Source organism: Hirundo rustica (assembly GCF_015227805.2).
Source record: "Hirundo rustica isolate bHirRus1 chromosome 39 unlocalized genomic scaffold, bHirRus1.pri.v3 SUPER_39_unloc_1, whole genome shotgun sequence".
NCBI lineage: Eukaryota > Metazoa > Chordata > Aves > Passeriformes > Hirundinidae > Hirundo > Hirundo rustica.
Window position 1 is genome coordinate 7605 of NW_026690200.1, and position 26600 is coordinate 34204.

General features: G+C 64.0%; 4 protein-coding genes across 4 annotated transcripts; 1 reads left to right on the forward strand and 3 right to left on the reverse strand.

Moving 5' to 3' along the window:
* Positions 1–689: 689 nt before the first annotated feature.
* SUPT5H (SPT5 homolog, DSIF elongation factor subunit) lies at positions 690–11831 on the reverse strand. Its single transcript, XM_040053876.2, has 29 exons — positions 11673–11831; positions 11313–11460; positions 11056–11221; positions 10877–10942; positions 10208–10277; positions 9533–9601; positions 9353–9418; positions 9130–9160; positions 8952–9020; positions 8481–8732; positions 8307–8396; positions 8102–8172; positions 7916–8021; positions 7527–7620; positions 7307–7443; positions 7077–7232; positions 6176–6322; positions 5233–5379; positions 4492–4617; positions 4319–4403; positions 4140–4244; positions 3948–4050; positions 3632–3759; positions 3221–3326; positions 2840–2998; positions 2366–2534; positions 1775–1978; positions 1339–1434; positions 690–1122 (listed from the first exon to the last, which is right to left on the reverse strand). The coding sequence occupies exons 2-29, from the start codon at positions 11385–11387 to the stop codon at positions 979–981; spliced, it is 3237 nt and encodes a 1078-aa protein (XP_039909810.1). The 5' UTR covers positions 11388–11460; positions 11673–11831; the 3' UTR covers positions 690–978.
* Positions 11832–12121: 290 nt separating this feature from the next.
* On the reverse strand, positions 12122–13576 carry MED29 (mediator complex subunit 29). The gene is made up of 4 exons (XM_040053872.2): positions 13465–13576; positions 13159–13217; positions 12998–13082; positions 12122–12879 (listed from the first exon to the last, which is right to left on the reverse strand). The coding sequence occupies exons 2-4, from the start codon at positions 13209–13211 to the stop codon at positions 12649–12651; spliced, it is 369 nt and encodes a 122-aa protein (XP_039909806.1). The 5' UTR covers positions 13212–13217; positions 13465–13576; the 3' UTR covers positions 12122–12648.
* A 113-nt stretch (positions 13577–13689) lies between these two features.
* On the forward strand, positions 13690–18694 carry PAF1 (PAF1 homolog, Paf1/RNA polymerase II complex component). The gene is made up of 14 exons (XM_040053868.2): positions 13690–13813; positions 14035–14064; positions 14149–14241; positions 14571–14692; positions 15068–15134; positions 15285–15386; positions 15942–16047; positions 16278–16346; positions 16624–16727; positions 16813–16929; positions 17334–17462; positions 17761–17866; positions 17953–18040; positions 18161–18694. The coding sequence occupies exons 1-14, from the start codon at positions 13764–13766 to the stop codon at positions 18550–18552; spliced, it is 1575 nt and encodes a 524-aa protein (XP_039909802.1). The 5' UTR covers positions 13690–13763; the 3' UTR covers positions 18553–18694.
* A 483-nt stretch (positions 18695–19177) lies between these two features.
* Positions 19178–25156, reverse strand: SAMD4B (sterile alpha motif domain containing 4B). Its single transcript, XM_040053869.1, is given in 17 exon segments — positions 19178–19338; positions 19682–19765; positions 20252–20366; positions 20875–20901; positions 20903–21021; positions 21024–21073; positions 21506–21531; positions 21533–21628; positions 21711–21796; positions 22215–22315; positions 22317–22420; positions 22668–22754; positions 23087–23196; positions 23277–23537; positions 24073–24227; positions 24229–24493; positions 24893–25156. Coding segments are annotated over 17 exon segments (1911 nt in total). The 5' UTR covers positions 25089–25156; the 3' UTR covers positions 19178–19309.
* Positions 25157–26600: the final 1444 nt, after the last annotated feature.

Here is a 26600-nt window from a genome sequence, read left to right on the forward strand (position 1 = left end):
GCGGTGGGGAAGGGGAGAGCCAATCAGAGGCGAGGACTGGGGGCGGTGGGCGGGGCGAGGCGGCGAGCGGCCAATGGTGGCGCGGTGGTTGGCCAATGGCGGCACGGGGATGGCGGGGCGGCAGCCAATCAGAGCAAGGGTTAGCGGGAGAGGCGCGAAGCCGGGGAAACACCCAGAGCCGGGCCTGGGTCAATGGCGGGGCCGCGACCCCGAAACCGGCCCCGAAACCCCTGAAATTGGCCCCAAAATGGGCTCCTAAACCCCTGAAACAGGCCCGGAAATCAGTGCCAAAACTAGTCCCCAAACTGGCCCCAAGCCCCCCCAAAACTTGCCCTAAAATGGGCCCTGAAACTGGTCCTGAACCCGGTCCCAAAATCAGACCCAAAACGCTCGGAATTTGTCCCAAAACCAGCCCCAAAATTGTCCCCGAGGCCCCCGAAACTGGCCCCAAAATGGGCCCCAAAGCCGGCCCTGAATCCCCTGAAACTGTCCCCAAAACTGGTCCCAAAACGGGCTCCAAAATCAGCCCCAAATCACCTGAACTGTGCCCCAAAACCGACCCGTGTGTGCCCCCCAAAAGCCTTGTGTGTGCCCCCCAAAGGAGCTCTGCCCCCCGTGCCCACATTTCTGTGGGGAGGGGTCTCCTCTCCCCGTCTCCCCCTCCCCACACGCTGGCAGGGGTCAGGGGCTGCAGCTCCAGATCTTTATTGGACACCGAAATCCGGGTTACAACAACCGGGGCGGGGGAAACGCAGAGAATGGGGAGAAAACGGGGAGAAAGGGGAAAAGTGGGCAAAAAAAGGGGGGAAAAGGATAAAAAAAAGGGCAGGAAAAAAGGGGGGGGAAAATAAGGGAGAAAAAAACAGGGGGGAAAGGGGGGGAAAAAAAAGAGGAAAAAAGGGGAAAAAAAAGGGGAAAAAAAGGAGAAAAAAGGGGGGAAAAGGGGTAAAAAGGGTCGGGGGTCTGTCAGGGAGGGTCTCAGGCCTCGAGCAGCTTCCCCAGGAAGCGCAGGTTGAGGATCTTGAGCTGCTCCTCCAGGTCCATGCGCACGATCCCGTCCTCGCCGTCGATGCTCAGCAGGATCCCGGTGGCCTCTCGGTCCTCGCCCAGGATCACCTTCACCTGCGGGGTCTGGGGTCTCAGGGGGGGCCCAGAGGGGTCTGGGGGGGTTCCCAGGGGATTTGGGGTTGTCCCAGAGAGGTTTGAGGGTGTGCAGAGGGAATGTGGGAGATCCCCAAGGGGTTTTTGGGGAATCCCAGATGTATTTAGGGGGGTCCCGGGTGTGTTTTGGGGGTCCCAGGTGTGTTTTGGGGTCCCAGGTGTGTTTGGGGGTCCCACCTTGTTGCTCTTGGTGGGCGTGACGGGCTCCAGGTGCTCGCTGGACACGCTCACCACCTTCTCACTGTCCTTCAGGTACACGGAGCACATCCCGCCCTGCGGGGCCGGGGGCTCAGTCATTCCAAATGACCCCAAATTCCCCCCAAAGTGCCCCAAATCCCCCCAGTCCCCATCCCACTCTCACCGCGATGCTGCGGATGACGCCCGTCTGCCCCAAATCCCCAATCCCCAATCCCAGATCCCAGATCCCCAATTGCAGATCCCCAATCCCCAATCCCCAATCCCCATCCCAGTCTCACCGTGACGCTGCGGATGACGCCTGTCTTGCCCCAAATCCCCAATCCCAGATCCCAAATCCCCAATCCCCAATCCCCAATCCCAGATCCCCAATTGCAGATCCCAAATCCCCAATCCCCAATCCCCATCCCAGTCTCACCGTGACGCTGCGGATGACGCCCGTCTGCCCCACGGCCGCGCTGTCCAGGTAGGAGTCGCGCACCTTCACCTGGATGTCGGTGGTGACCCAATCGCCCGCGCTGGGCTCGATGCCCGAGCCGGGGGTGTGCGGGTTGTACCCGCCCGGGGACGGAGCCCCGGGGGTCATGGGGCTGTATCCCACCGGGCTGGGGCTGGGGCTGGCCTGGGGAGCACAGGGACAGCGTTAGGGGGACAGGGACAGGGACATGGGGTACAGGGGGTTTGGGGGTACAGGGGGGTCATGGGGCTGTAGCCCACCAGGCTGGGGCTGGCCTGGGGAGCACAGGGACAGCGTTAGGGAGGGTTTGGGGGCTGCAGGAGTGGCTACAAAGGGTTTGGAGGGGGTCTACAAAGGGGTCAAGGGGGCTGCAAGGGATTTGGGGGGCTGGGAGGGGGCTACAAAGGGGGACGTTTGTGGGGTTTGTGGAGGTTTGGGGGTGCCCGGGGGTGTTTGTGGGGTCGGGGGGTACCTGGTAGGCCATGGGGGAGCTTTGTGGGGTCTGTGGGGGGTTTGTGGGGTCAGTGGGAGGTTTCTGGGGTCGGGGGGTACCTGGTAGGCCATGGGGGAGGGCGTGGGGTGGTAGCTGGCCGGCGAGTGTGTGTTCTGGTAGCCCACGGGGCTCGGGGCCACCTGGTGATAGCTCTGTGGGGAGGGGCTGGGCTGGTACGAGCCCTGCGGGGAGGGCACGGCGTAGGGCGAGAACTGCTCCGTGTTGTACCTGCGGACAGGTGCACTCACACCTGGGCTCACGCCCGGGCGCTCTGCGGCCCCCACGAGCCCAGCCCCCTTTCAGGGCACATTTCAGGGTCTCCCCAAACCCAGATTTGGGCTCCCCAGGAACCGTTTTCCCCTTTCAAGGCACATTTTGGATCCACTCCCCCCAGCCCCCAAACCCAGATTTGGGGTCCTCAGGACCATTCACCCCCTTTCCCCATACCCCAACCCCAGAGATTTTGCGTCCCCCCTGGATTTGGGGGGATCTCAGGGGTACTTTGTCTGGCGAATCCCGGGGTCCCCACTCACATGGCAGGCGTGCCGGGGGTCTGGGGGTTGTAGGGCTGGCTGACTTGTGGGGACGCAGGGTCGGGGTACCCCGGGGTCTGCGGGTTGGGGGTGCCCCCGTAGCCCTGCGGGGACGGGGTGGGCTCGTCCTCAAAGCCGTACTCGAAGTCCTCATCCGCCCTGGGGAGAGACGGGGAGGGACCCCAAAAATGGGAACCCCCCCCGAGAGAGAGAGGGGGGAGAGACCCCCAAAGGAGAAAGGTTAGGGAGGGGCAATTTTGGGTTATTTCAGGGATGTCATTGGGTTTATTTTGGGGGTTATTTGGGGCGGGGGTCTCACCTCGAGGGCGTGTTGGGGTTATTTTGGATTTATTTCAGGGTTATTTGGGGCGGGGGTCTCACCTCGAGGGCGTGTTGGGGTTGTTGGGGTCCCAGGCCCCGCTCTGGGCCGGGGTCCTGCTCCCGTCGTGCAGCGGGGTCTGAGATCCGTAGTGGGGGGTGCGGCTTCCTGAGGGCACCCCAAAAACGCTGTCACCCCCTGAGCCACCCCCCGAGCGTCCCCAGAGCCCCCCAGTCGCCATTTGGGGGTGCAGCTCCTGGGGGTGACCCCAAAACCAACCGCAGCCTCCACCCTGGGTGTGGAGCCCCTGAATCGTCCCCGAAGTGCCCCAGAATTGTCCCCAGATTTATCCCCAAACTGCCCCCAAACTGTCCCACAATTGTCCCCAAACTGTCCCACAATTGTCCCCAAACTGTCCCACAATTGTTCCCACATCCCCAAACGTCCCCAGATGTCCCCGTGTCCCCTCTCACCGTCGTGCAGCGGGGTCTGTGAGCCGTACATGGGCGTCCGGGACCCCGAGCCGTACATGGGGGTCTGTGAGCCGTACATGGGGGTCCTCCCGTAGGCAGAGGTGAGACCCCCGGGGCGCCGGGACCCCCTGTGGGACACGGGGTCACAGGAGGGTCACAGTGGGGTCATGGGGGGTCACAGCGGGGTCACACAGACCCAGCAGGAAGGCGCTCCGGGACCCTCCTGGGTGTCACCTCCACCCCACAGAGGGGTCCCCAGGTCCATCCCTGCCCCTTGGGGGTGTCCCCACCCCTGTCCCTGTCCCCCCTCACTCACACGGTGGTCAGCCGCTGCCTGTCCACAGAGATGGTCTGGCACGTCGAGTGCAGCTCCACGCGCGCCGTCGACTCCGTGGCGTCCTTGACCACCCCGATGTACCCTGGGGGGGCCCGGGGGGGGTCAGGGGGGTTCGGGGAGCCCCCCGGGGGGGGGGTTAGTTTTGGGGGGGCAGGGGGGTCCCGCACCCACCTTTGTAGGGCCCCTGGGAGATGCGCACCGTCTGCCCGATGAGGTCGTTGTCGCGCCGGCCGCGGCCCCGGCTCAGCCCCCCGGCGCCGAAGCCTCCCCGCTGTCCTGGGGGGGCACGGGGGGGCTCAGCGGGGTCCCCGCCGCCCCCGGAGCCCCCCCGGGACCCCCCGGGCACTCACCCGCCCCGCTGGGGTGCATGGGGCTGCTGATGCGGGGGGACATGGGCACGAAGCCGCACATGGCGAAGTTGGTGACGTCGCGGGGCTGCGGGGGGAGGACAGGGCGTCGGAACGGGGGGAAAAAAATGGGGAAAACGGGAAAATCCGGGGGGGTTTGGGGGGAGGAATCCGACCTTGGAGCCCCCCGCCAGCACCAGGTGCCGCGTCTTGCAGACGAACATCCCCCCGTTCTCCACCAGCTTCTTGCAGTGCAGGAAGGCGAAGCCCCGGAACAGGTGGCGGATCTCGCCCTCGCGGCCCTGGGGGGACCCCAAACTCATGGGTGAGACACCCCCAAATTCACAGGGGAGACACCCAAAATTCATGGGTGAGACCCCCCCAAACTCACGGGTGGGACCCCTCCAAACTCACAGGTGAGACACCCAAAATTCATGGGTGAGACCCCCAAACTCACAGGGGAGACACCCAAAATTCACGGGTGAGACCCCAGAAATTCACAGGTGAGACACACAAATTCACAGGCGAGACCCCCAAATTCACAGGCGAGACACCCAAAATTCACAGGTGAGACTCCAGAAATTCACAGGTGAGACACACAAATTCACAGGCGAGACCCCCAAATTCACAGGTGAGACCCCCCCCCCCCAAAATTCACAGGTGAAACACCCAAAATTCCCGGGGGATACCCCCCAAATCCCAAAGACCCCCCCATAAATTCCTGGGTGAGACCCAGGCCCCAAAAACACCCCAGGGACCCCCCGAATTTCCCCCAAACCCCCCTGAGGATCCCCAAACACCCCCAGATCTCCCTCAGACACCCCGAGGGTGCCCCAAAACACCTGAGAGACCCCCCCAAAACCAGCCCAGGGATCCCCCAGATCACCCCCGAACCCCCGGGGCGCCCCCAGACCCACGGAGTGCGGGCCGTCGATGACTTTGACGATGTCCTTGACGTGGATGTTGTTCTGCTCCGAGTCCAGCGCCACGGCGAAGCGATTGTCCTTCTTCCTGGTGACAGCCTGGTGCCGCACCGTCACCACCTTGCCGTACATGTTCAGCACCTGCGGGCGCCGGGGGACACCTGGGTACACCTGGGGTACGGCTGGGGACAGCTGGGGACAGCTGGGGACACCTGGGGTACGGCTGGGGTACGGCTGGGGACACCTGGGGACAGCTGGGGACACCTGGGGTACACCTGGGGTATGGCTGGGGACACCTGGGGACAGCTGCGATACACCTGGGTACACCTGGGGTACGGCTGGGGACACCTGGGGACACCTGGGGTACGGCTGGGGACACCTGGGGACAGCTGTGATACACCTGGGGACACCTGGGGTACGGCTGGGGACACCTGGGACACACCTGAGGTACACCTGGGGACACCTGGGACACTTGATATACACCTGCAGGCATTGAGGGTTTTTAGGGACCCCCAAATTTGGGGTTTGGGCCCCACCCCGGAAAGGAATTTGGGGCCCCTCTGGAGGCGGATTTGGGGGCAGCTGGGACGGATTTTTGGGGGATTTGGGGAAATTTTTTGGAGGATTTTGGGTGGTGTTTTGGGGAACTTTGGGAGGTATTTTTTTGTGAATTTTGGGCAATTCTGGGGGGTATTTTTTTGGATATTTTGGGCGGGATTTTGGGTTATTTTTTGGTGGATTTTGGTGGTTTTCCAGTTCTTTTTTTTTTTTTGTAGTTTGGGTGGGAATTTGGGGTATTTTTTGGTAGATTTCAGTGGTGTTTTGGAGTATTTTGGGGCAGGATTTCAGGGTATTTTTGGGCAGGATTTCGGCGGTTTTTCAGGGCATTTTTGGGTGTATTTTGGGCGGATTTCGGGGCCCTTTTCGGGGCTCTCACCTGGAAGGTCTCGCGCTCCAGGCGCACGATCACCCCCACGGTTTGGGGGTCCAGCTGCACCAGCTCCCCCCACTCGTGCTGCCCCCCCACGTCCACCCCCGAGGCCGTCTCGGAGCAGAGCTGCAGATCCCGGGGCAGCACCTTCAGCTGTGACAGGAAATGGGAAAACCCCGCTGGGATGGCACCAAAAACGCGCGCTTTCGCCCCAAACCCTCTGCTCCCGGCCCTCGCGGCTCCTTCCTGGCTCTTCCTACGTTTATTCCCATTTTTCCTGCTTTTTTCCACATGTCTTGCCCATATTTTTCCTGGTTTTCTTGGTCTCCCCATTTCTCCCCAGTTTCTCTGTGTATTTCCTGAGGTTTTTCATACTTTTCCTATTTTCCTTGTTTTTTGCCCCATTCCCACCTCGTGCACGATCACGTCTGAAAACATGACAATGAAGTTCTCCTCCCCCTTCCATTTCCCCAGAGTTTTATCCCATTTCATCCTATTTTTACCTTGTTTTATCCCATTTTTACCCCGTTTTTCCCTGTTTTTTCCCATTTTTTTCTGCTTTCCCCGTTTTTTCCCCAGTTCCCACCTCGTGCATGGTCAGGTCCAAAAAGAGGATGACAAAGTTCTCCTATCCCTCCGTTTCCCCCCAATTTTATCCCGTTTTACCCTGGTTTTATTCTCATTTTACTCTATTTTTATCTCATTTTTCGCCCTTTTTCGGTGTTTTTCCTCTGTTCCCACCTCATGCATGGTCAGGTCTGAGAAGAGGATGACGAAGTTCTCCTCCCCACTCTGTTTCCCCCAATTTTATCCCATTTTACCCCGGTTTTATTCTCATTTTACTCCATTTTCACCTCATTTTTCGGTGTTTTTTCCCGTTTTCCCCCGTTTTTCGCCCCGTTCCCACCTCGTGCATGGTCAGGTCCGAGAAGAGGATGACGAAGTTCTCCTCCACCCTGACGATGAGGCCGGTGTCCCCCTCGAAGCGCCCGGCGATCACCTTCACGTGGTCACCCATCCTGAAGTATTTCCTCAGCTCCTGCGCCGGGAACTCCAGCATGTCCTGCGGGACCCCGAAATTCCCGCTTTAGCACCCAGAATCCGCCCCGAAACGGGGCTTTTTGGGGCTCCTCGGACCTTGAGGTCCTCGTGCTTGGGCATGATGGTGATCTTGTTGCCGTCCACGCTGAGGATTTTCCCCTGCAGGTTGATCAGCTCCCCCTCGCACACCTCCACGTTGTCCCCCGGCTGGAAGTTGTGCTCCCGCTCCTTCCCTGTGGGGGTTTGAGGAGATTTAGGATGGTTTAGAAGGGTTTTTGGGGGGATTTCAGGCGTTTTGGGGTCTGAGAGCCCCCACCTGTGCTCTCGGTCACCACCTCCAGGTCGATGCCCTCGGGCTGATCCTCGAACTTCTCCAGCTCCGACAGGGTGGGCTTGACGCCCTCGGTGATCTGGGGGAAAATCCCTCGGGTTGGGGCAAAAACGGAGCTGGGGCGCAGCAGAACAGGCAGGTTTTGGGTGGATTGGGCAGATTTTGGGTGGATCAGGCAGATTTTGGGTGAATCAGGCAGATTTTGGGCTGGATCAGGCAGATTTTGGGTGCATCAGGCAGATTTTGAGCAGATCAGGCAGATTTTGGGTGAATCAGGCAGATTTTGAGCAGATCAGGCAGATTTTGGGCTGGATCAGGCAGATTTTGGGTGGATCAGGCAGATTTTGGGTGCATCAGGCAGATTTCGGGCTCACCACGGCCGACATGGCGAAGCTCTTGAACAGGAATCCTTTCCGGCTGTAGCGGTTGCCCTCGAAGATCAGGAAGTCGCCGTCGGAGGCCACGTCCCCGCCCAGGGACCTGCGGGGACACCGGGGGTCACTCAAGGGACACTCGGGGTCACTCGTGGTCACTCAGGGTCCCTCAGGACCGGGCCCCACCGGATCTTCTCGGCGTCGAACAGGCGCTGGGGCGGCCGCTTGAACTTCTTGCGTTTGGCGAACCAATCTTTCTGTGGGGGGAACGGGACAGGGATCGGCTCGGGGATCCAGTGACCCAGGGATCCACTGGGACAGGGATCCGCTCAGGTGATCCCCTGACCAGGGATCCCCTCCCTGGCCCCCAGGTCCCTCCCCTGCTCCTCACCAGGCTCATCCTGGCTTTGATGCGGTCGAAGTCGATCCGGGGGATCATCTTCAGGGAGATCTGGTTCTGGCTGGGCTCCACGTAATCCACCTGTGCCCACGCCCACAGGTGAGCCCTGGGCCGGCCAGGGGCAGCCCCCGCCTTCGGGTGCGTCCCGGGTGCGTCCCCGCTCACCTGGGCGATGTCATCCTTGTAGATGCCCCTCTTGAGGCGCACCCAGGCCTTGGGTTTGAGGTTGGTGACCTCCTTGACCACCTTGAGCACGTCGGTCATCTCCTTGATGGGCACCATCTGCTGGTTCCAGTAGCCCAGGCGCAGGTTGCCCACGCCCTCGATGGCCTGCTTGACGTGCGTCTGCTTGTAGGCCTCGACGTACAGGTACCCGCGCACGTGCTCGGGGGCCACCACCGACTTGATCTGCAGCGGCTGGGGGCACGGGGACACAGGTGTGACACACGTGTGGCACAGGTGTGGCACAGGTGTGGCACTAGGGACAACCCAGGGACAGCCCACTGTGCCCTGTACAGGTGTGACCCCAGTGTGCCTCTGTACAGGTACGACCCCAGTCCCTCCCAATCCCCTCTTAGTCCGTCCCAGTACATCCCAGTCCCCTCCCAGGCTGTCCCAGTCCCTCCCAGCGCTCACCGTCTCCGTGTACTGGTAGGCGATGAACTTGCGCATGAGGGCGACGGCGGTGGCGCGCTCCTCCCCGATCTGGGCACAAACCGGCGGGATTTGGGCAAAACCGGAGGATGCGGGCTCCAAAAGGGGAATTTTGGGCGCAAACGCCGGGGTTTGGGGTCACCCCCCCCACGGCACCCACCTTGCACTTGACCGTCCAGAGATTGGGGTCCCTGCCGGGGGAGCAAACCTGCGTCACTGGGGGGGCTCTGCCTGCCCCAAACCCCCCCAGACCTGCCCCTAACCCCCACAGATCTGCCCCAGCTCTGCTCCAAACCCCCACAAATCTGCCCCCAACCCCCCCAGACCTGCCCCAAACCACCCCAGATCTGCCCAAATCCACCCCATTTCACCCCAAAACTCACTTGACGCCGGGCAGCAGCTGCTGCTGGGTGATGTCGTCCGAGAGCTCGTCAGAGCCGCCGTAAACTCTGCAAAAATAGGGAAAACGCCCCAAAATCAGGGAGTTGGGGGGGGGGGCGTGGCTGGGGGGGGCACTGGGGGTCACTCAGGGGTCACCCAGGGGTCACTCGGGGGTCACTCACGTCTCCCCCACCGAGCTCTTGGCGTATTTCTTCATGTAGTACTCGCCCAGCTCCTCCTCACGCTGATCCCTGCGGGGAAATCGGGGAGAGATCAGTGGGAAACGGGAAAAACGGGGAAAAAATGAGAAAAACAGGGAGAGATCAACTGGAGAAACGGGGGAAAAACGGGGAAAAATGGGAAAACGGGGGAAAAATGAGGAAAAACAGGGGAAAAATGGGGAAAAATGGGGAAAATCGGAGGGAAATGGGGGGAAACAAGGGAAATAAGAAAAGCATGGAAGCACGAAGCAAAGAGTGAAAAATTAGGAAAAAACGGGGGAAAATGAGGCAAAAATTGGGGGAAACGAGATAGAATAAGGTGAAATAAACCCCCATGGGAACACAAAAGAAAAACTGTAAAAATGAGGGAAAACCAGAGAAAAATGACGTAAAGCAAAAAAAAGGTGCTCTAAACTTGGGAATGTTAAGGAAAAACTACAAAGAAGGAGAGAAAGGCAAGGAAAAATGAGGGAAAACCAGGAAAATGAGGGAAAACAAAATAAGAACGTGAAAAAATGATAAAAAGCCGGAAAAAAAAGGTAAAACACAGGAGTACAAAAAGAAAACATCAAAAAAGGGGGGGAAAGAGAAGGAAAATGGGGGAAAAGGGGGGCGCACACGGGGGGCCGGGGTCACCTCCAGAGGTTCTGCAGCCGCCGCGCCCCCGAGCGATCCTCGTCCAGCACCACGTTGTCGATGTTGGAGGCTGAGGAAGAGGAGGCAGAGGAAGGTCGGGACAGGGATTTGGGATCTGGGGGTTCCGGGGAGCCCCGGAACTGGGGCAGGGAGCCGGGGGGGGCTCTTACCTTCGATCTCCTCTGCCCCGGGGAGAAGGTGACGGTGGAGGATGAAGCAAATCAACAGCAAAACCGGGGAATGGGGGAAAATCGAGGGGTTTTCGGGGAGAAAATAATAATAAAAAAAAGCAACGGAAAAGGCCCAGGCGAGAGCAGATGAGATGGAGGGGGGGATGTGGGGAGGGAGGGATCGGGGACCCCTCGGGAAAGGGAGAGGGGATTTGAGGGAAAAAAAAGGGAATTTAAGGAAGGGGGATTTGGGGGGAAAAGGGGGATTTATGGAAAAGGGGATTTAGGGAGGAAAAAGGGACTGCAAGGATAAAAAGGGGATTAAGGGAAAAGGGATGTGGGAAAGAAAGGGTTTTGAGGGGGGAAAATGGGGTTGGGGAAAAGGGGGTTTTGGGGACAGAAAAGGCAGTTTTGGGGGTTTTGGGGGGTGGGCAGGTTCCCCCCATGCAGGGCTCCCCCCGCAGCCCCCCGGGATGGGCAGAGCTCCCCCAGCTCTCACCTTTCTCCAGGATGTCCTCAGCTCCATCCTCCCACTGATCTTCATCCTCGTACTCATCGTCCACGTCTGGGGCACACGGGGGGGGATCAGGGGGCTGCAGACCGCCAGAGCCCCCTCAAACCCCCCCAGAGCACCCTCAAACCCCCCCAGAGCCCCTCCGAGCCCGGGCCGCCGCTCACCGGCCTCATCCAGGATGAACCCCCCGTGCCGCGGCTTCTTGGCCGGCCGATCATCGTCCTCTTCCTCCTCCTCCTCCTCGTCGTACTCCTCCTCCTCCTCCTCTTCCTCCTCCTCCTCCTCCTCCGCCTCCTCCTTCCCGCTGCCCCCCCCGCGCTGCTCTTCGGCCTGGTGGGGATGACGGGCGGGGAGGGGGAGTCAGGGACCCCCGGGATCCCCCCAAACCCCCCCGGGATCCCCCCTAAGCCTTCGGCCTCACCTCGTTGTCGTCGCCCTCGTCGCTGCTGCGCTCGCTCTCGTCCTCGGAGAAGTTGCTGTCCTCGCTGTCCGACATGGCCGCGGCTCTGGGGGGGCTCTGGGGGGGTCCTCAGGGGCTTCGGGGGTCCCTGGAGGTGTCTGGGAGAGTCCTGAGGAACGGGACGGGGGAGCCGGGGGTGACTGAGGGGTCTGGGGGTGTCCTGAGGGATCTCGGGGTTCCCTGAGGGATCTGGGGGTGCCCTGAGAGATCTGGGAGTTCCCTGAGGGGTCTGGGGTGCCCGAAGGCTCCGCGGGTGCCCCGAGCGCTCCCGCCGCTCTCCCGCCGCTGCCGCCTCCCTCACGCGCGGGCCCCGCTCCGCACCGCGCCCTGGCCTGGCCCGGCTCCGCCGCCGCCTCTGTCGCTCCCGCTGCCGCTCGCACCGCCGCCGGCGTGGGCCCTGTGGCGGCTCCCGGTGGCGATTCCCGGTTCCTGTCGCGATTCCCGGTCGCGACTGCCGGTCCCGAACCGCGGCCGCTGCGCGTCGCCCCCGCCCCTCGCTCTCGCGAGACTTCCCGCTCTCCCTCTCGTGAGGCTTCGAGGCCTCCGACGGCGGCGCGAGGGGCCCAAAAGTCATCGATTTATTTATTTATTTGTTTGTTTGTTTGTTTGTTTGTTCCTTTAGTATTTATTTATTTACCTGCGCGTTTATTTATTTATTTCATGCGAAGGGGCGTGACGTCACCGGCGCGGGGCGTGACGTCACGGCGAGGCCGCAATTCCCCACGCTCCCCTCCCATGACATCATGCACAGAAAAGCCAGAGAGCCGACATCACAAAACACAGATTTATTTAACAAAAATGACACGTTTCGCCCCAAAAACCCGCTGATCCAGCACCCAACACAATGATCCCCCTCCCCAAGGGAGGCGTCGTCACCAAAATGCTCCGCTGGGACCGCGCTCAGCCCCCAGGAACACCCCGCACCTCCCTCCGCCCCTGGGATTTGGGGTCCCCAAGCCTCCCAGAACCCCCCAAACAGACCCAAAACCAGGACAGCGGGGCTGGGCCCCAAACCCGCCCCAATTTCCCTGTCCCACCCCCCTGAACCAACCCCTACCCCCAGGAGTGCTCTGGGGGGGTGTCCTGGGGGTCTCGGATCCCTAAACCCTGTCACGACCTCCCCGAACCCCACCAGGACCCCCACCAAACCCCATCAGGGTCCCCCAGACCCCGTCAGGCTCCCCAGACCCCCTCACGGTCCCCCCAAATCCTGTCAGGACCCCTCCAGACCCCATCAGGGTCCCCCTAAACCCTGTCACGACCTCCCCAAACCCCATCAGGACCCCCCCAAACCCCGTCAGGGCCCCCCCGGCGGGGGCAGCTTGCCCGTGATCTTGTTGGTGCCCTCAAGCAGGGCGTTGTGGATGTCCTTGGCGCCCGCGATCTGCGCCTTGATCAGCGGCAGGTACTGCGTGTAGGGCAGGCTCTCGGGGCCCGCGCCCCCCTCGCCCTTGGGCGCTGCCGGCACCAGCGCCGGGGCGTGCTTGGCGCTGTCGAAGCTCTGCGACAGGCACTCGTGGGCCAGGCGCTGCCGGGGGGATTGGGGGGGTTAGATTGGAGAACATTTGGGAGGGTCTAGAGGGGATGTTTGGGATGGCTGAGAGGAGATTTGGGGTTCTTTTGGGGGGGTTTTGGGGGTCTCTCACCAGGCACAGCTCCAGCTGGTCGCACAGGGCGTAGAACTCCTCCAGGCTCTTGTCAAAGCGCTGTAGGGCCCCGTCTGCGCTCTTCCTGTGGGGAACTGGTGAGACTGGGGGGCACTGGGAGGGACTGGGGGGCACTGGGGGGGACTGGGACGGTCACTCACTGCCCGTTGTCGATGTTGGAGTTCTGCACCAGGTTCTGAGCCGCCACTTTCATCAGGGTCTGCGGGACACGGGGTGACACGAGGGGACAGTGGGGACACGAGGGGGGAACCGCAGCCCTCCCGGTGCCCCGAGCCGGGGAAATGAGCGGGACAAGGGGGTGGGGCCGCCCTCGGAGCCTTCCGGGCCCGGCCCGGGGACCCCAAAATTCCGGGGGGACCCCCCCTTAGATAGACACCCCGCTTCAACAGACCCCGCCCCTTGCCGGCGGCAATCCCCTCCCATTCCCGGCGGCAGACCCCGCCCACCTGCAGGCTCTCTTTCAGCTGCGGAAGCAGGAGCCTGAAGCGCTGCACGGGATCAAAATCCTGCGCCTGCGTCGCCGCCGCCTGCGCGGGCAGCGCGGGGCCCTGCGCGGCCCCGGGGGGCGGCCCCGGCCCCGCTCCGGGCCCCGCTGCCGGCCCCGGCCCCGCGGGCGCTGAGGGAGGCCCCGGGCCCGGCCCGGCCGGAGGCGGCTGAGGCGCCGCCATGTAATCCCTGACTTCCGGCGCGCGGCGGAAGTGACGTCACGGGAGGTGCCTCTCGGGACCGGAAGTAGCGGCCGGCCATGGCGCCCACCATCCAGACGCAGGCGCAGCGCGATGAGCCGGGGCACCGGTAACGGCCGTGACGTCACCGCCGTGACGTCACAACGCGTCCCGCCGAGCGGGAGGGCCGCCTGCGGTGGTGGGGGGGCGTGGGGTGGGGGGCTCCTCCGTGACGTCACCCCCACGGCGGGAGGCGGTGGGGGGGCAAATACCGGGGACCCCCCCCGTGACGTCACGGGAGCGTTCGGCGGGTCCCCGGTGACGTCATGACGCGCCCCCCCCTCCCCGCAGGCCCAGCTCGCACCGGACCCTCCCCGAGAGGTGAGCGGGGGGGCTCTGGGGGGGGCCGGCCCGGTTTTGGGGTGAATTCCGGGGGTTTCGGCGCTCTGACCCGTCCCGCCGCAGGTCCGGGGTCGTTTGCCGGGTCAAGTTCTGCAACAGCCTCCCGGACATCCCGTTCGACCCCAAATTCATCACGTACCCCTTCGACCAGAGCAGGTCCACCGGGGTTTTGGGGGTTCGGTTATTGGGGGTCCTGGTTATGGGGGTTCGGGTATGGGGTCTCGGTTATGGGGGGTCCTGGGGTCGCAGCCCCTGACCCCCATGAGAGCGGGAGGGATCGGGGGGCACTGGGGTGACTTTAAGGGAGTTGGGGGTGGTTTTGGGGTTGATTTTGGGGCAGTTTGGGGCTGATTTGGGGTCTGTTTTGGGAGTGATTTCAGGGTGGTTTTGGGGCTGAGTTTGGGCTGATTTTGGGCTGACTTTGGGTTGATTTTTGGGGCAGTTTGGGCTGATTTTGGGGCTGCTTTGGGGCCGTTTCCCCGCAGGTTCGTGCAGTACAAGGCCACGTCCCTGGAGAAGCAGCACAAGCACGATCTCCTGACAGAGCCGGACCTGGGCGTCACCATCGACCTCATCAACCCTGACACGTACCGGATCGACCCCGGGGGTGCGTGGGGCAGGGACCCCGAAACGGCCCCGGACCGACCCCACAGTGACCCAGAAACACCCCGGAGCTGGCCCCAAAGTCACCCCAAAACACTCTTGGAATTATCCACAAACTTCTCTAAACCCACTCAGTGTCAAAGTTATTTCCAAGTCTTTGATAAATCTCCTCAAAATCATCTCCCAAATGCCAGGGAACCCCCAAAATCTCATGGGCTGACTCCAAATCCTGCAGGTTGACCAAGTTTCGGGTGGTTTTATCCCAAATTAGGGTGGCTTTATCCCAAATTAGGGTTGGTTTACCCCAGTTTTGGGTTGGTTTATCCCAGATTTGGGTGGTTTTACCCGAATTTGGGTGTTTTCACCCCGATTCCCACAGTGCTGCTGGACCCTGCTGACGAGAAGCTGCTGGAGGAGGAGATCCAGGCCCCCACGAGCTCCAAGAGGTGAGACCCAAAGGGGGCACCCCAAATCCGGGGGTGGGGGGTTTCCAGACCCCAAAACCTGCTCCCGGGGGGCCTCGATCCCGTTTCGGGGTCGGTTTTGGGGGTCCCCAGCGGTTTTGGGGTGCCCCAATCCCTCTCGGGGCGCCGCAGGTCGCAGCAGCACGCCAAGGTGGTGCCCTGGATGCGCAAGACCGAGTACATCTCCACCGAGTTCAACCGCTACGGCGTGTCCAACGAGAAACCCGAGGTCAAGTGCGTGACCGCCACGGGGGATTTGGGGATTTGGGGGAAATTTGGGGAAATTCGGGGCTTTTTGGGGGGTTTGGGGGGTTTGGGGAGAGGGGCTGGCGGCGATGGGTCCGGGCCAGGGTTTGGGGGGATTTCGTGGGGGGGGTTTGGGAGGTTTTGGGGGGCGTGTTGGGGTAATTTTGGGGTGATTTCAGGGGGGTTCTGGGGTGATTGGGCATCTGGTTATGGGGCTGTTTTGGTGAGATTTTGTGGTGGGGTTTGGGCGGTTTTGGGGTGATTTTTTGGGTGAGTTTTGGGTGGTTTTTGTGTTGCGCTTTGGGGAGTGTTTTGGGGTGATTTGGAGGGGTATTCTGGGGTGGTTTTAGGGTAATTTTGGGCTGATTGAGCGCTGTTGTTTGAGGTGGATTTGGAGATTTTTTTGGGGTGTTTGGTGGTGTTTTGTGGGTGGGTTTTTGGGTAATTTTAGGGAGCGTTTTGGGGTGGTTTTGGGGTGATGCTGAGGGCGGTTTGGGGAGCGTTTTGGGGTAATTCTGGGGCGGTTTTGGGGTGATGTGGCAGGATCGGGGTGTCGGTGAAGCAGCAGTTCACAGAGGAGGAGATCTACAAGGACAGGGACAGTCAGATCGCAGCCATCGAGAAAACCTTCGAGGACGCCCAGAAAGCGGTCGGGGTTTGGGGATTTTGGGGGGAATTTTGGGGTGGGTTTGGGGGTGATTTTGGGGGTGGTTTTGGGGGTTTTTTGTGGGTGGTTTGGCGGCTGTTTTCGGGGTTATTTGGGGGTTTCTGCGGGGTGATTTCGGGGGGTTGTGGGTGGGTTTGCAGCTGGTTTTGGGGTGAGTTTGGGGAGCATTTGGGGCTGTTTTTGTGGGAGTCCTGAGCCCCAATCCCCCCCAGATCACGCAGCACTACAGCAAACCCCGCGTGACCCCCCTGGAGGTGATGCCCGTGTTCCCTGACTTCAAGGTGGGTTTGGGGACCCCTGTCCCCTTTTCACCCCCTAAATTCCAATTTCCCCTTAAGGTCCCGTCTTTCCCTTCCCCAAATCCCTGTTTTCCACACTTCAATTTCTTCCCGTTGTTTTCCACAATTTTTCCCCGTTTTTCCCCTCATTTTTGCCATGCATTTTCCCCCCATTTTTCCCTGTTTTTCCCCCATTTTTTCCTCTGTTTTTCCCCATTTGCCCCCCATTTTTTTTTTCTTTTTTCCCCATTTTTTCCCCATTTTTCCCCATCTTCCCCAGATGTGGATCAACCCCTGCGCCCAAGTGATTTTCGACTCGGACCCGGCGCCCAAGGACACGTCGGGGGCGGCGGCTCTGGAGATGATGTCCCAGGCCATGATCAGGTCCCAGGCACCCCAAATCCCCCCCCGGGACCCCCGAAGGCTCCGAGGCACCCCCGGAGCCCCCCTGAGCCGTGGGGTCCCGCAGGGGGATGATGGACGAGGAGGGGAACCAGTTCGTGGCCTATTTCCTGCCCGTGGAGGAAACACTGCGGAAGCGCAAGCGGGACCAGGAGGAGGACGTTGATTACGCCCCCGAGGATGTGTAAGGGGGACCCCAAAGCCCGGGGGGAGTCCCCAAACCTTGGGGGGGGGGTCCCTGGAACTTGTGGGGAGCCCTGAAAGAAATAGGGGGAGGGTTTGAGGCTTTATCGGAGTTCTGGAGTTTCCTGGGAGATGGAGAGGAGGCGGCGAATCCCAGGGGAATTGGGGGAGGAAATGGGGCTTTGGGGGGTCCTGGGGACTGGGGGGGGCGTCCCTGAGGTTGGGGTTCCCCTGTGGCCCCCGGGGGGGCTTTGGGGGGAGGTCTGGGGTCCCAAATCCTCGCCAAGAGCGAACCCAATGCTCCCAAAGCTCCGGGAGGTTTTGGGGGAGAAAACTGAGATTTTGGGGGAGTTTTCGGGGGTCCCCCGGCCCCTCCCCGAGCCCCCCCCCACGGCCCCCCCCCAGGTACGACTACAAGATCGCCCGGGAGTACAACTGGAATGTGAAGAACAAAGCCAGCAAGGGCTACGAGGAGAATTATTTCTTCATCTTCCGCGAGGGCGACGGCGTCTACTACAACGAGCTGGAGACCAGGTGGGGCCGTGGGGGGCACTGGGAGGGACTGGGGGAACTGGGAACGGCTGGGGGGCACTGGGGAACTGTCCAGGTTGGGACTGGGGGCACTGGGGAACTGTCCAGGTTGGGACTGGGGGCACTGGGGGGCACTGGGAGCTGCCCCAAGTCGCTGTTGGGGGCACTGGGAGGGTTTCCGGTCAGCACTGGGAGCACTGGTTGGGTGTTCAGAGGGCTCCTGAGGGTCTGGGGGTCCCTGAGGGGTTTGGGGGGGTCCTTTGGGGTCTTTTGGGGTCCCTGACCCCCCCGTGCCCCCCAGGGTGCGGCTGAGCAAGCGCCGGGCGCGCGCCGGGGTCCAGTCGGGCACCAACGCCGTGCTGGTGGTCAAGCACCGCGACATGAACGAGAAGGAGCTCGAGGCCCAGGTGGGATTTGGGGAGGGGGTCCCGACCCCCGGGACCCACCCAGACCCCCCCGGGACCCGTCCCTGACCCCCCCCCTCCCTCCACAGGAGGCCCGGCGGGCACAGCTGGAGAACCACGAGCCTGAGGAGGAGGAAGAGGAGGAGATGGAGGCCGAGAAGGAAACCCCAGGCTCAGGTTCGGGCCCCAAATCCCCCATTTCCCACCTAAAATCCCCCTCCCCAAATCCCTCTCCCCAATCCCCTCCCCAGTTTGGGGGTCCCGCCCCACTGAGGACCCCCCAAACCCCCCGAGCAGACGAGGAGCGGGAGAAGGGCAGCGAGAGCGAGGAGGACGAGGCCGAAGGCTCCGGGTCGGGCTCGGAGCGCGGAGGGGGCTCTGCCCGCAGCGAGGACGAGGAGGAGGAGGAGGAGGAGGAAGAGGCCGAAGGCGCCCGGGGGGGCCGCCGGGGGGGCAGCGACGCCGCTCGGGCCGCCCGGGACCAGGAGGAGATTTTCGGCAGCGACAACGACGAGGATGAAGAGGAGGAGGAGGAGGAGGAAGAGGAAGAGGAGGAGGAAGAGGAGGAAGGCAGCGAAGGGGGGGGCCCAGCGCCCCGCAGCCCCCAGCTCAGCCCCAGCGAGGAGGAGGAGGAGGAGGAAGAGGAGGAGGAAAGCGCCAGCGACGGCTCCGAGTCCTCGAGCGAGTGAGGAGGGGGTGACCCCTAGCCCCCACCCCAAAATCCCACCCCCTTTTCCCCGCCCCGGCCCCGTTTTGGGGCAAAAAAGCAGCGTCTCGGGGCGGTTTTTGTGTTTAATAAGGTCAATGGTTACCAGCCATATCATAACAAAAGGATTCATAATAAAATGTATCTAAAATAACAATTTTTGTCTTTCTATTTTGGGGCCGCGGCGCTACAAAGGGGGGGGAGGGGCGGGGGGAGGGGCGGGTGGGGGAGGGGCTGTACCGAGGGGGGGCCCGGGGCACCCCCACCCCGGGGGGGGGCGGTGTTGTACCTAAATTTGGGGTGGGCGTGTGTCCCCCCCCCCCCGCGGGGGCCAGGACAGAAATAATTAATTAATAATAATAATATAATAATAAAGAGAAAAAAAAAAAGGGGGGGAAAAAAATACCCAACAGAAAAAAAAAATAATTAAAAAAAAAGGAAATAAAATATGCAAATCCCCCCAAATCCTGGGATTTTTAAAAACGGGGGAAACTCAACCCTCCCACCGCTCCCCCCCCAAAAACAGCCCCCCCCTGTAGTGTCATGGCCCCCCCCCACCCCGCGAGGTCATCGGCCTGGGGGGGCGCCCTCCCTCACCGGGGCCCCCCCAAAACCCCGAGCATGGAGGGGCTGGGGTCTGCCCTGCCCCCCCTGTGTTTTGGGGACCCCCCCGGGGGGGGTTTGGGGCCGGGGGGGGTCCGGAGGCGCCCCCCCACTTCGGGGAGGGGGCGGCGGCGCCATCAGATGGTGGAGGTTTTGTCTGTGCCATCTGTGGGGGGCAGGGGGACGTCATGGGGGGGCCCCAAAATCCCCTCAGCCCCTCCCTGTGCCCCCCACTGTGTCCCAGGTGTCCCCCCGTGTCCCTCCCCGTGTCCTCAGGTGTCCCTCTCCCCCCAGTGTCCCCCCTTGGTGTCCCTGTCCCCTCCCAAGTGTCCCCTGTCCCCAGTGTCCCACCGTACCCCCTCATGTCCTCCCTGGTGTCCCCTTTGTCCCCTCTTTGTCCCCCCAGTGTCCCCTCTGTCCCCCCGTACCCCCTCATGTCCTCCATGGTGTCCCCTTTGTCCCCCCCTGTCCCCCCCTGTGCCCCCAGTGTCCCCTCTGTCCCCCCGTACCCCCCAGCGCGTGCTCGGTCATGCTCAGACACAGCGACTCCAGCGTGGGGTTGATCTCCAGGTCCGTCCCGGGGGGCGGACACTCTGGGGGGGGGGGGAGCCAAAAAAAAGTGTCGGGGGGGGCCCCAAAAACCCCCCCAACCCAAAATCCCCCCACCCAAAAAAAACCCCCAACCCAAAAAACCCCCCCGCCCCAACCCCCCCCCCCCACACCCCGAGCCCCCCGGCCCGTCCTGGAGTTTTTCCCCCCGCCTCACGGCTGTGGTGCCCCCCAATTCATTTTGGGGTCTCTACCCCCATTTTAGGGTCTCCCCCTCCTCGGGTCCCCCTCCTCATTTTCGGGGTCCCCAGCCCCACCCCACAGACATCAACACAGCAACTTTACCCACATTTTTGGGTCCCCTGTTTTTTTGGGTTCCTCACCCATTTTTAGGGCCCTTCTCACCTTTCCAGCCCCCCTCCCCATTTCAGTCCCCTCCCCATTTCAGTCCCCTCCCCATTTCACTCCCCCTCCCCATTTTTGGAGCCCCCCTCCCCATTTTTGGAGCCCCCTCCCCGTTTCGGCCGTACCCTGCGGGAAGGCGAGCAGGGCCGAGCTGTGCACGGGCAGCGAGTGCGTTCTCTGCACGGCCCCGCGGCTCCCGGGGGACCCCCCCGCGCCCCCCCCGGCCCCGAACCAAAGGCTCTGGGGGGCAACGAGGGGGTCAGGAGGGGGGCAGCACCCCCGGGGTGGGGCGGGGGGCTCTCAAAAGGGAGAGGAAACGCCCCCAACCCCAATGAAACCCAGCAGGGACAGGAGAATGTGCCCCTACAATTGAACTCCGAAACCACCCCAAAATCCCCCCCAAAACTGCCCCCCAAATCCTCATCTCTGTCCTAAAATCCTCCCCACAACCACCCCAAAATCTCCCCCAAAACCTCCCCAAAAAATCTCATCTGCCCACCAAAATGGCCCCAGAACTCCCCCAAAAACTGCCCCCCAAAGCTCCACCTCCCCACAACCTCCCCAAAATCCCCCCAAAACCTCCCCCAAATCCCCCCAAAATCCTCCCCAAAATCCCCCGAAAACCTCCCCAAAATACCCCTCAAATCCTCCCCGAAATCCCCCTCAAATCCTCCCCAAAACCTCTCCAAAATCCCCCCAAACCCCCCCCACACCCCGCCCCAAATCCCCCCGTTCCCCCCAGACCCACCTGCCGTCCCTGCGTGCCCAAGGGGGGGGGCTCCGAGGGGGGCTCTGGGGGCGGGGGCCCCCCCGGGGGGTCCCAGCAGCCCCAGGCGGGCGGGGGGGGGCAGGGCCCGGGGGGGCAGCGCGAAGGGGCGGCCCCCCCCCCCCGCCGCCCCCCCCCCACAGAGCCAGCTATGGGGAGGGAGTTGGAGCCGAAGGCCCAGCTGGGGGGAGAGGGGGGGGTCAGAGGGGCTGAGACCCCCACCAAAACCCCCCCGAGCAGGGAAGAGCCCCCCCAAACCGGGGAGAAAGGGAAATCGGGAGATGAGGGGGGAGAGACCCCGCTGGCCCCCCCGAAACTGGGGTGGGAGGGAGAGAGGGAGGAGAAATCCCCCAAATCGCCCCAAACCTCCCCAGATCTCGGGAGGGGGCACTTCCCGAGCCCCTCCAACCCCGGGATTGCGCACAACACATGGGGGGGGGGCAGACCCCCCCAAAATTGGGGCGAATTGAGTGATTCTTCGGGTGGGAAGGGGCAGGAGTGTCCCCCAAACACCACCCAGGGCAGGACCGTGGGCTGGGGGTGGAAATGGGGGTTTGGGGGGCGCTGTGGGGGGGTCGCAGTGCCACAGGGGGGTCCCGAGCCCCCCAGGTACCTTTTGGGGGGCCGGTATCCGGGGGGGGCCGTCCAGGGGCCCCTTCTTGGGGAAGGCGCGGAGCAGCTTCAGCACCTGCTGCTTCCAGGACTGGAGCCGCTTCTTCTGCGTCTCCGTGAACGCCTGGGGGGCCGGGGGGGGGTCACGGGGGGGCCCCGGGGGCACACAGAGACCCCCGGGACCCCCAGAACCACCCCCAGGGTACCTCATGGCTCAGGCACTTCTCGAGCAGCTGGAGGTAACTGGTGATGTTCTCCTCGTCCGGCCGCGACACCAGGAGCTGGGTGCACACTGCGGGGGGGTCAGGGGGCCAAAAAACCACCCAAAACTGCCCCCAAATCCCCGGGACACCCCCAGAACGCCCCTGGGACCCCTCCTCAAACCCTGAACCCTCCCAAACGAGGGGATCCCCCCCCACATCCACCCTCCCTTTCCCCAGGCACCCTGAGGGGGCTCAGGGGTCCCCCCTGCGTCCGTGTCCCCGTCTCTCATGCCTCAGTTTCCCCCATGTCCCCTGTGTCCCGGGGGCCTCAGTTTCCCCCCGTGCCTCAGTTTCCTCCCATGTTCCCCCACGTGCCCCCGTGCCTCAGTTTCCCCCCATGTCCCCCCACGTTCCCCCGTGCCTCAGTTTCCCCCCATGTCCCCCCACGTTCCCCCGTGCCTCAGTTTCCCCCCATGTCCCCCCACGTTCCCCCGTGTCCCCGCTCACCCTTGCCCATGACACGCGTGAACTGTCCCGGGATGTCCCCGTCGGGGACGGGCGCCGCGGGGGCCTCGGGGTCAGGGGGGGCCCCGTCGGGGGGCCCGGGGGGCGGGGGCGCGGCCGGGGGGGGGCCGGAAGGCCTTGATGGGGGTCACCAGGATCTGCTGCAGCTCCTGCAGAGCCGTCCACAGGTTGCCCCCCTCGAGGATGTCCTGGGGAGGGGACGCGGCAAGGGGACATCAGGGACGTGCCCCACGGCAGGGTCGGGCACATGCGGCCACCCCAGGAGAATGGGGACACCCCTGAGGATGGGGACACCGGGAACCATTCCCCTCCCAGCCTCGGGGACATCAGGGACACCCTCCAGGAGCCCTGGGGACACTTGGGACCCCACAGCAACCCAGTGCCCCCAGGGACCTTCTCCAGTGCCCCCCAGTCTCTCCCAGTGCCCCCAGTGACCTTCTCCAGCGCCCTGAGGACGCTCTGCCGCTCCCGCAGCTTTTGGATGCTCAGGGCGATCTTGTGCCGCGCGCCCTTGGTGACGTTCTGGGGAGAACAGGGGTGTCACACAATTCTGGGGGTGTCACACACACCTCTGGGGGTGTCACACACACCTCAAGGGAACATTGGAGACACTAAGAATCCATCCCCACCAGCCCTGGTGACACTGGGGACATCATGGACCCCCCCTCCAGAAACCCTGGGGAACTCCCACACCAGCCCAGTGCCCCCCTGTCCCTCCTAGTCCTGTCCCAGTGCCTCCCAGTGCCGCTCAGTCCTGTCCCAGTGCCTCCTAGTGCCGCCCAGTCCCTCCCAGTCCTGTCCCAGTGCTCCCCAGTCCCGTCCCAGTCCCCCCCGTGCCCCGGGGCGGGGCTCACCTGTGACTCCAGGTGATGCTCTGTCAGCGTCATCATCTCCTCGTAGCTCATCTGCGCGAACAGCGCCGCGTACTTGTGCAGCCGCAGGCTCTTCAGCCACAGGGGGACGTCTGGGGGGTGACAGTGTGAGGAGACAGCGATCCCCGAGCCCCCCAAATTCCTCCCCGAGCCCCCCGAGCCCCCCGCCCACCCTTCATGCCGCTGCCGTCCTCCTGGAAGGAGTTGCGGCCGCCGGGCTCCTCGGTGTGCTCGCTGCCCGACGAGGCCACGCTGCTCTGCGGGGACAGCGGCGCGTGGTCCCCGAAGGGCGGGGGGGGCCCGCGGGGGGCCGCGGGGGGCTCCTCGGGCCCCCCCGACCCCGCCCAGTCCCCACCCGGGCCGGGCTGGGGGCTGCCGGGCACCAGCGCCAGCGAGCGCTTCACGGGGCTGGGGTGCAGCTGGCACGGCAGGGCTGGGGGGACACGGGGACAGGGTCGGGGGGGCACGGACCCTCCCCAGGCCCTGGGACCCCCCCTGAGCCCCAGGCCCCTCCCCAGCCCCCTCTCCATGACCCCCCGATCCCTCTCCAAACGCCCCCCACCGTGAGCTCCAGGCTCCCTCTGGCCCCTCCCTGACCCCTTCCCTCTCTTCAACCCTTCACTCCCTTTTCTCTCCTTCCTCCTCCCGTTTCCCTCCCTTCTCCCCCAGCTCCTCCACTTCTTCCACTTCCCTCCCCTCTACTTCCCATTCTCTTTCACCTCCTTTTCTCCCAATCTCCCCCATTTTTCCTCCAATTCTGTTTTCCCCCAATTCCCCCCGTTTTCCCCTCAATTCCCATTTTCCCCCTATTCCCCATTTCCCTCCCTTCCAAATCCCCCGTTTTTCTCTCAATCCCCCCGTTTTCCCTCAATCCTGTTTTTCCCCCAATTTTTCCCTCAGCTCCCCCCAATCCCCCAATTTTCTCCCATTTCCCCCCCCGTTTTCCCCCCATTTTCCGCCCCGGGTACCTCCGGGGGGCTGGAACGGGGGGTGTCCGTTCTCCCGGGGGGCCGTGCCCGGGGCTCCCTGCTCTGCCCACGCCCCCCCGCCGGGCTCGGGGGGCTCGGGGGGCCACTCGTGGGGCGGGGGGGCGGCGCTGCGGGGGCGCGGGGCCGGGCGGGGCCAGGCGCTCCTCCAGGTGTCCGAGCCACAGGGCCAGCGCGCTGCGGTCGTCGGCCGTGGTGGCGGGGTGGATGAGCGCGTACGACAGCAGCTGCCGCGACTCCTCCACGCACCGATTGCTCTCGATGGCGTCCGCCAGCACCTTCTGCAGCCGCTTCATGTACTCCGCCTTGGCCGCCGCGTTGCCCGGCTGCAGCAGCGGCAGGTGGGCCAGCAGCAGGGCCACGGCGGCCTCGGCGGGCTCCTGGGGCCACTGCGAGATGGCGGCTGGGGACAGGGACACACAGGGGACACACAGGGTCACTGTGAACCCCTGGGGCCACTGCGAGGTGGCAGCTGGGGACAGGGACACAGAGCGGGGACACACAGGGTCAGCAGGGCCAGCACACCCTCTGTGGGTCTCTGCAGTCCCTGGGTGATGGCAGCTGGGACAGGGACACACAGGGGACACAGAACACAGGGGACAGAGTCACTGTGAACCCCTGGGGACACTGAGAGATGGCAGCTGGGGACATGGACAGGGACACACAGGGACGGGATTTGGGGACCCCTGAGACCCCACGTGACATGCCTGGGAAGACGCACGGCCTCCCACAGACCCCTGTAGCAACCCCAGACACCCCCGGCCCTCCGGCGCCCCTCTCTGCAGAGCCCCTCGCCCCTCACCGGCGCTGTTGGCCTCGGCCTCGAGCAGGTGGATGTCGGGGCAGTCGGCCAGCGAGTGCTCGAGGCAGAGCTGCAGGAAGCGGGCCTGGGTGCGGGTGACGCGCTTGAGCAGCGCCAGCAGTGCCACCGTCTGCTCGCACTCGCTCCAGCCCCGGAACCAGCCGGCCACGATCCCCACCTGGTCCCGGAACATCATGGCTGGGCTGGGGGGCAGCGGGGCCGGGGGGGCGAAGGGGAGGCGGCCCTGCCCCCCCCTCACGTGGCGGGGGGGCCCCCCCGGGCCGGGCAGCGCATGGGGGGTGCGGGCGGGGGGTGCCGAGGGGCCCCCCCGGGCTGGGAGCGCGGGGGAGGGTCCGGAGGGTCCTGCGGAGAGAGGGGAGAGGGGCTCAGGAGGGGCACGGGGGAGATCCCCTCAGGAACGGGGGAAGCACGGGGGGGCAGAGAGCAGCCCCACCCCCGGGAGACAGGGACCCCCAAGAGGGACCCCCAGAAAGGGACCCGGGATCTCCCGAAAGGGACCAGGGACCCCCAGAGAGGCCTCACCCCCGCGAGTATCACGGATCCGCCCCCGGGATCCTCCCTCGCGGACACGGACCCGCCCCCACCAGGGGACAGGTGACCCCCAGAGGGAACCAGGGCCCACCCCCGCGGGGCCGCCCCCAGAACGGACAGGGACCCCCTAAAGCGCCCCGCACTGGCCAGGCCCCCGCGAACACAGAGATCCCCTCGATCGCAGAGACCCCTCAGTGTCCCCGCCAGGGCCAGGGCTCCCCGCCCCCCTCAGGACGCCCTCTCCCCCCTCCCCGTTCTCCCCTCAGCGCGGGCGGGGGGGGGAAAGGGGGCGCAGGCCCGGCGGGGCCGGGGCCGCTTTCAGGCGCCGGGGCCGGGCCGGGGAAGGGCCGGGGAGCCCGGGGAGGGCCCGGAGGGCGCGGGGGGTCCCGTCCCGGGGGTGCCGGGGAGGATCCGCGCGGGCCCGGGGGATCCCGGGGGTCGCGGCCGCCCCTCACTCACCACCGCCGCCGCCGCCGCCGCGCAACGTCAGCGCGCACGACACGCACGCTGCGTCGCTGCGTCACGGCGCCGCCGCCAATGGACCGGCGGGAGGGCGGAGCGGGGAGGAGGGCGGGGCCCTCTCGAGGCCGAGCCCACCGCTCGCGGTCACCAATGGGAAATCCCGGACGGGTGCGCGCGCCTTGGGGGCGTGGCCTCGGCCGCTCCGCGCTGGGCGCGCCCCTCGCGCTGGGCACTCCCCCTCCTCGCGACCGTCAATCAAGGCGGCCACGCCCTTCGCTTGAGCACGCCCCCGCGGCCTCGCGCTGCCCGCGCCGGGGGCGGGGACGGGGGGCGGGGCCTGGGAGCCCCACGGAACCCCCCGGTGTCCCCCAGTGTCCCCCAGTGTCCCCCCGTGTCCATCCAGGGACCCCCGGTGTCCCCCCGGTGTCCCCCAGTGTCCATCCAGTGTCCCCCAGTGTCCCTCCAGGAACCCCCTCTGTCCCCCCGTACCTATCCAGGGCCCCCTCAGTGTCCCCAAGTGTCCCCCAGTGTCCACACAAGGACCCCTGGTGTCCCCCAGTGTCCCGCCGTACCCATCCAGGGATCCCCAGTGTCCCCCAGTGTCCCCCCGTACCCATCCAGAGACCCCCCCCCAGCGTCCCCCATTGTCCCCCAGTATCCCTCAGTACCCTGCAGAGACCCCTCACTGTCCCCA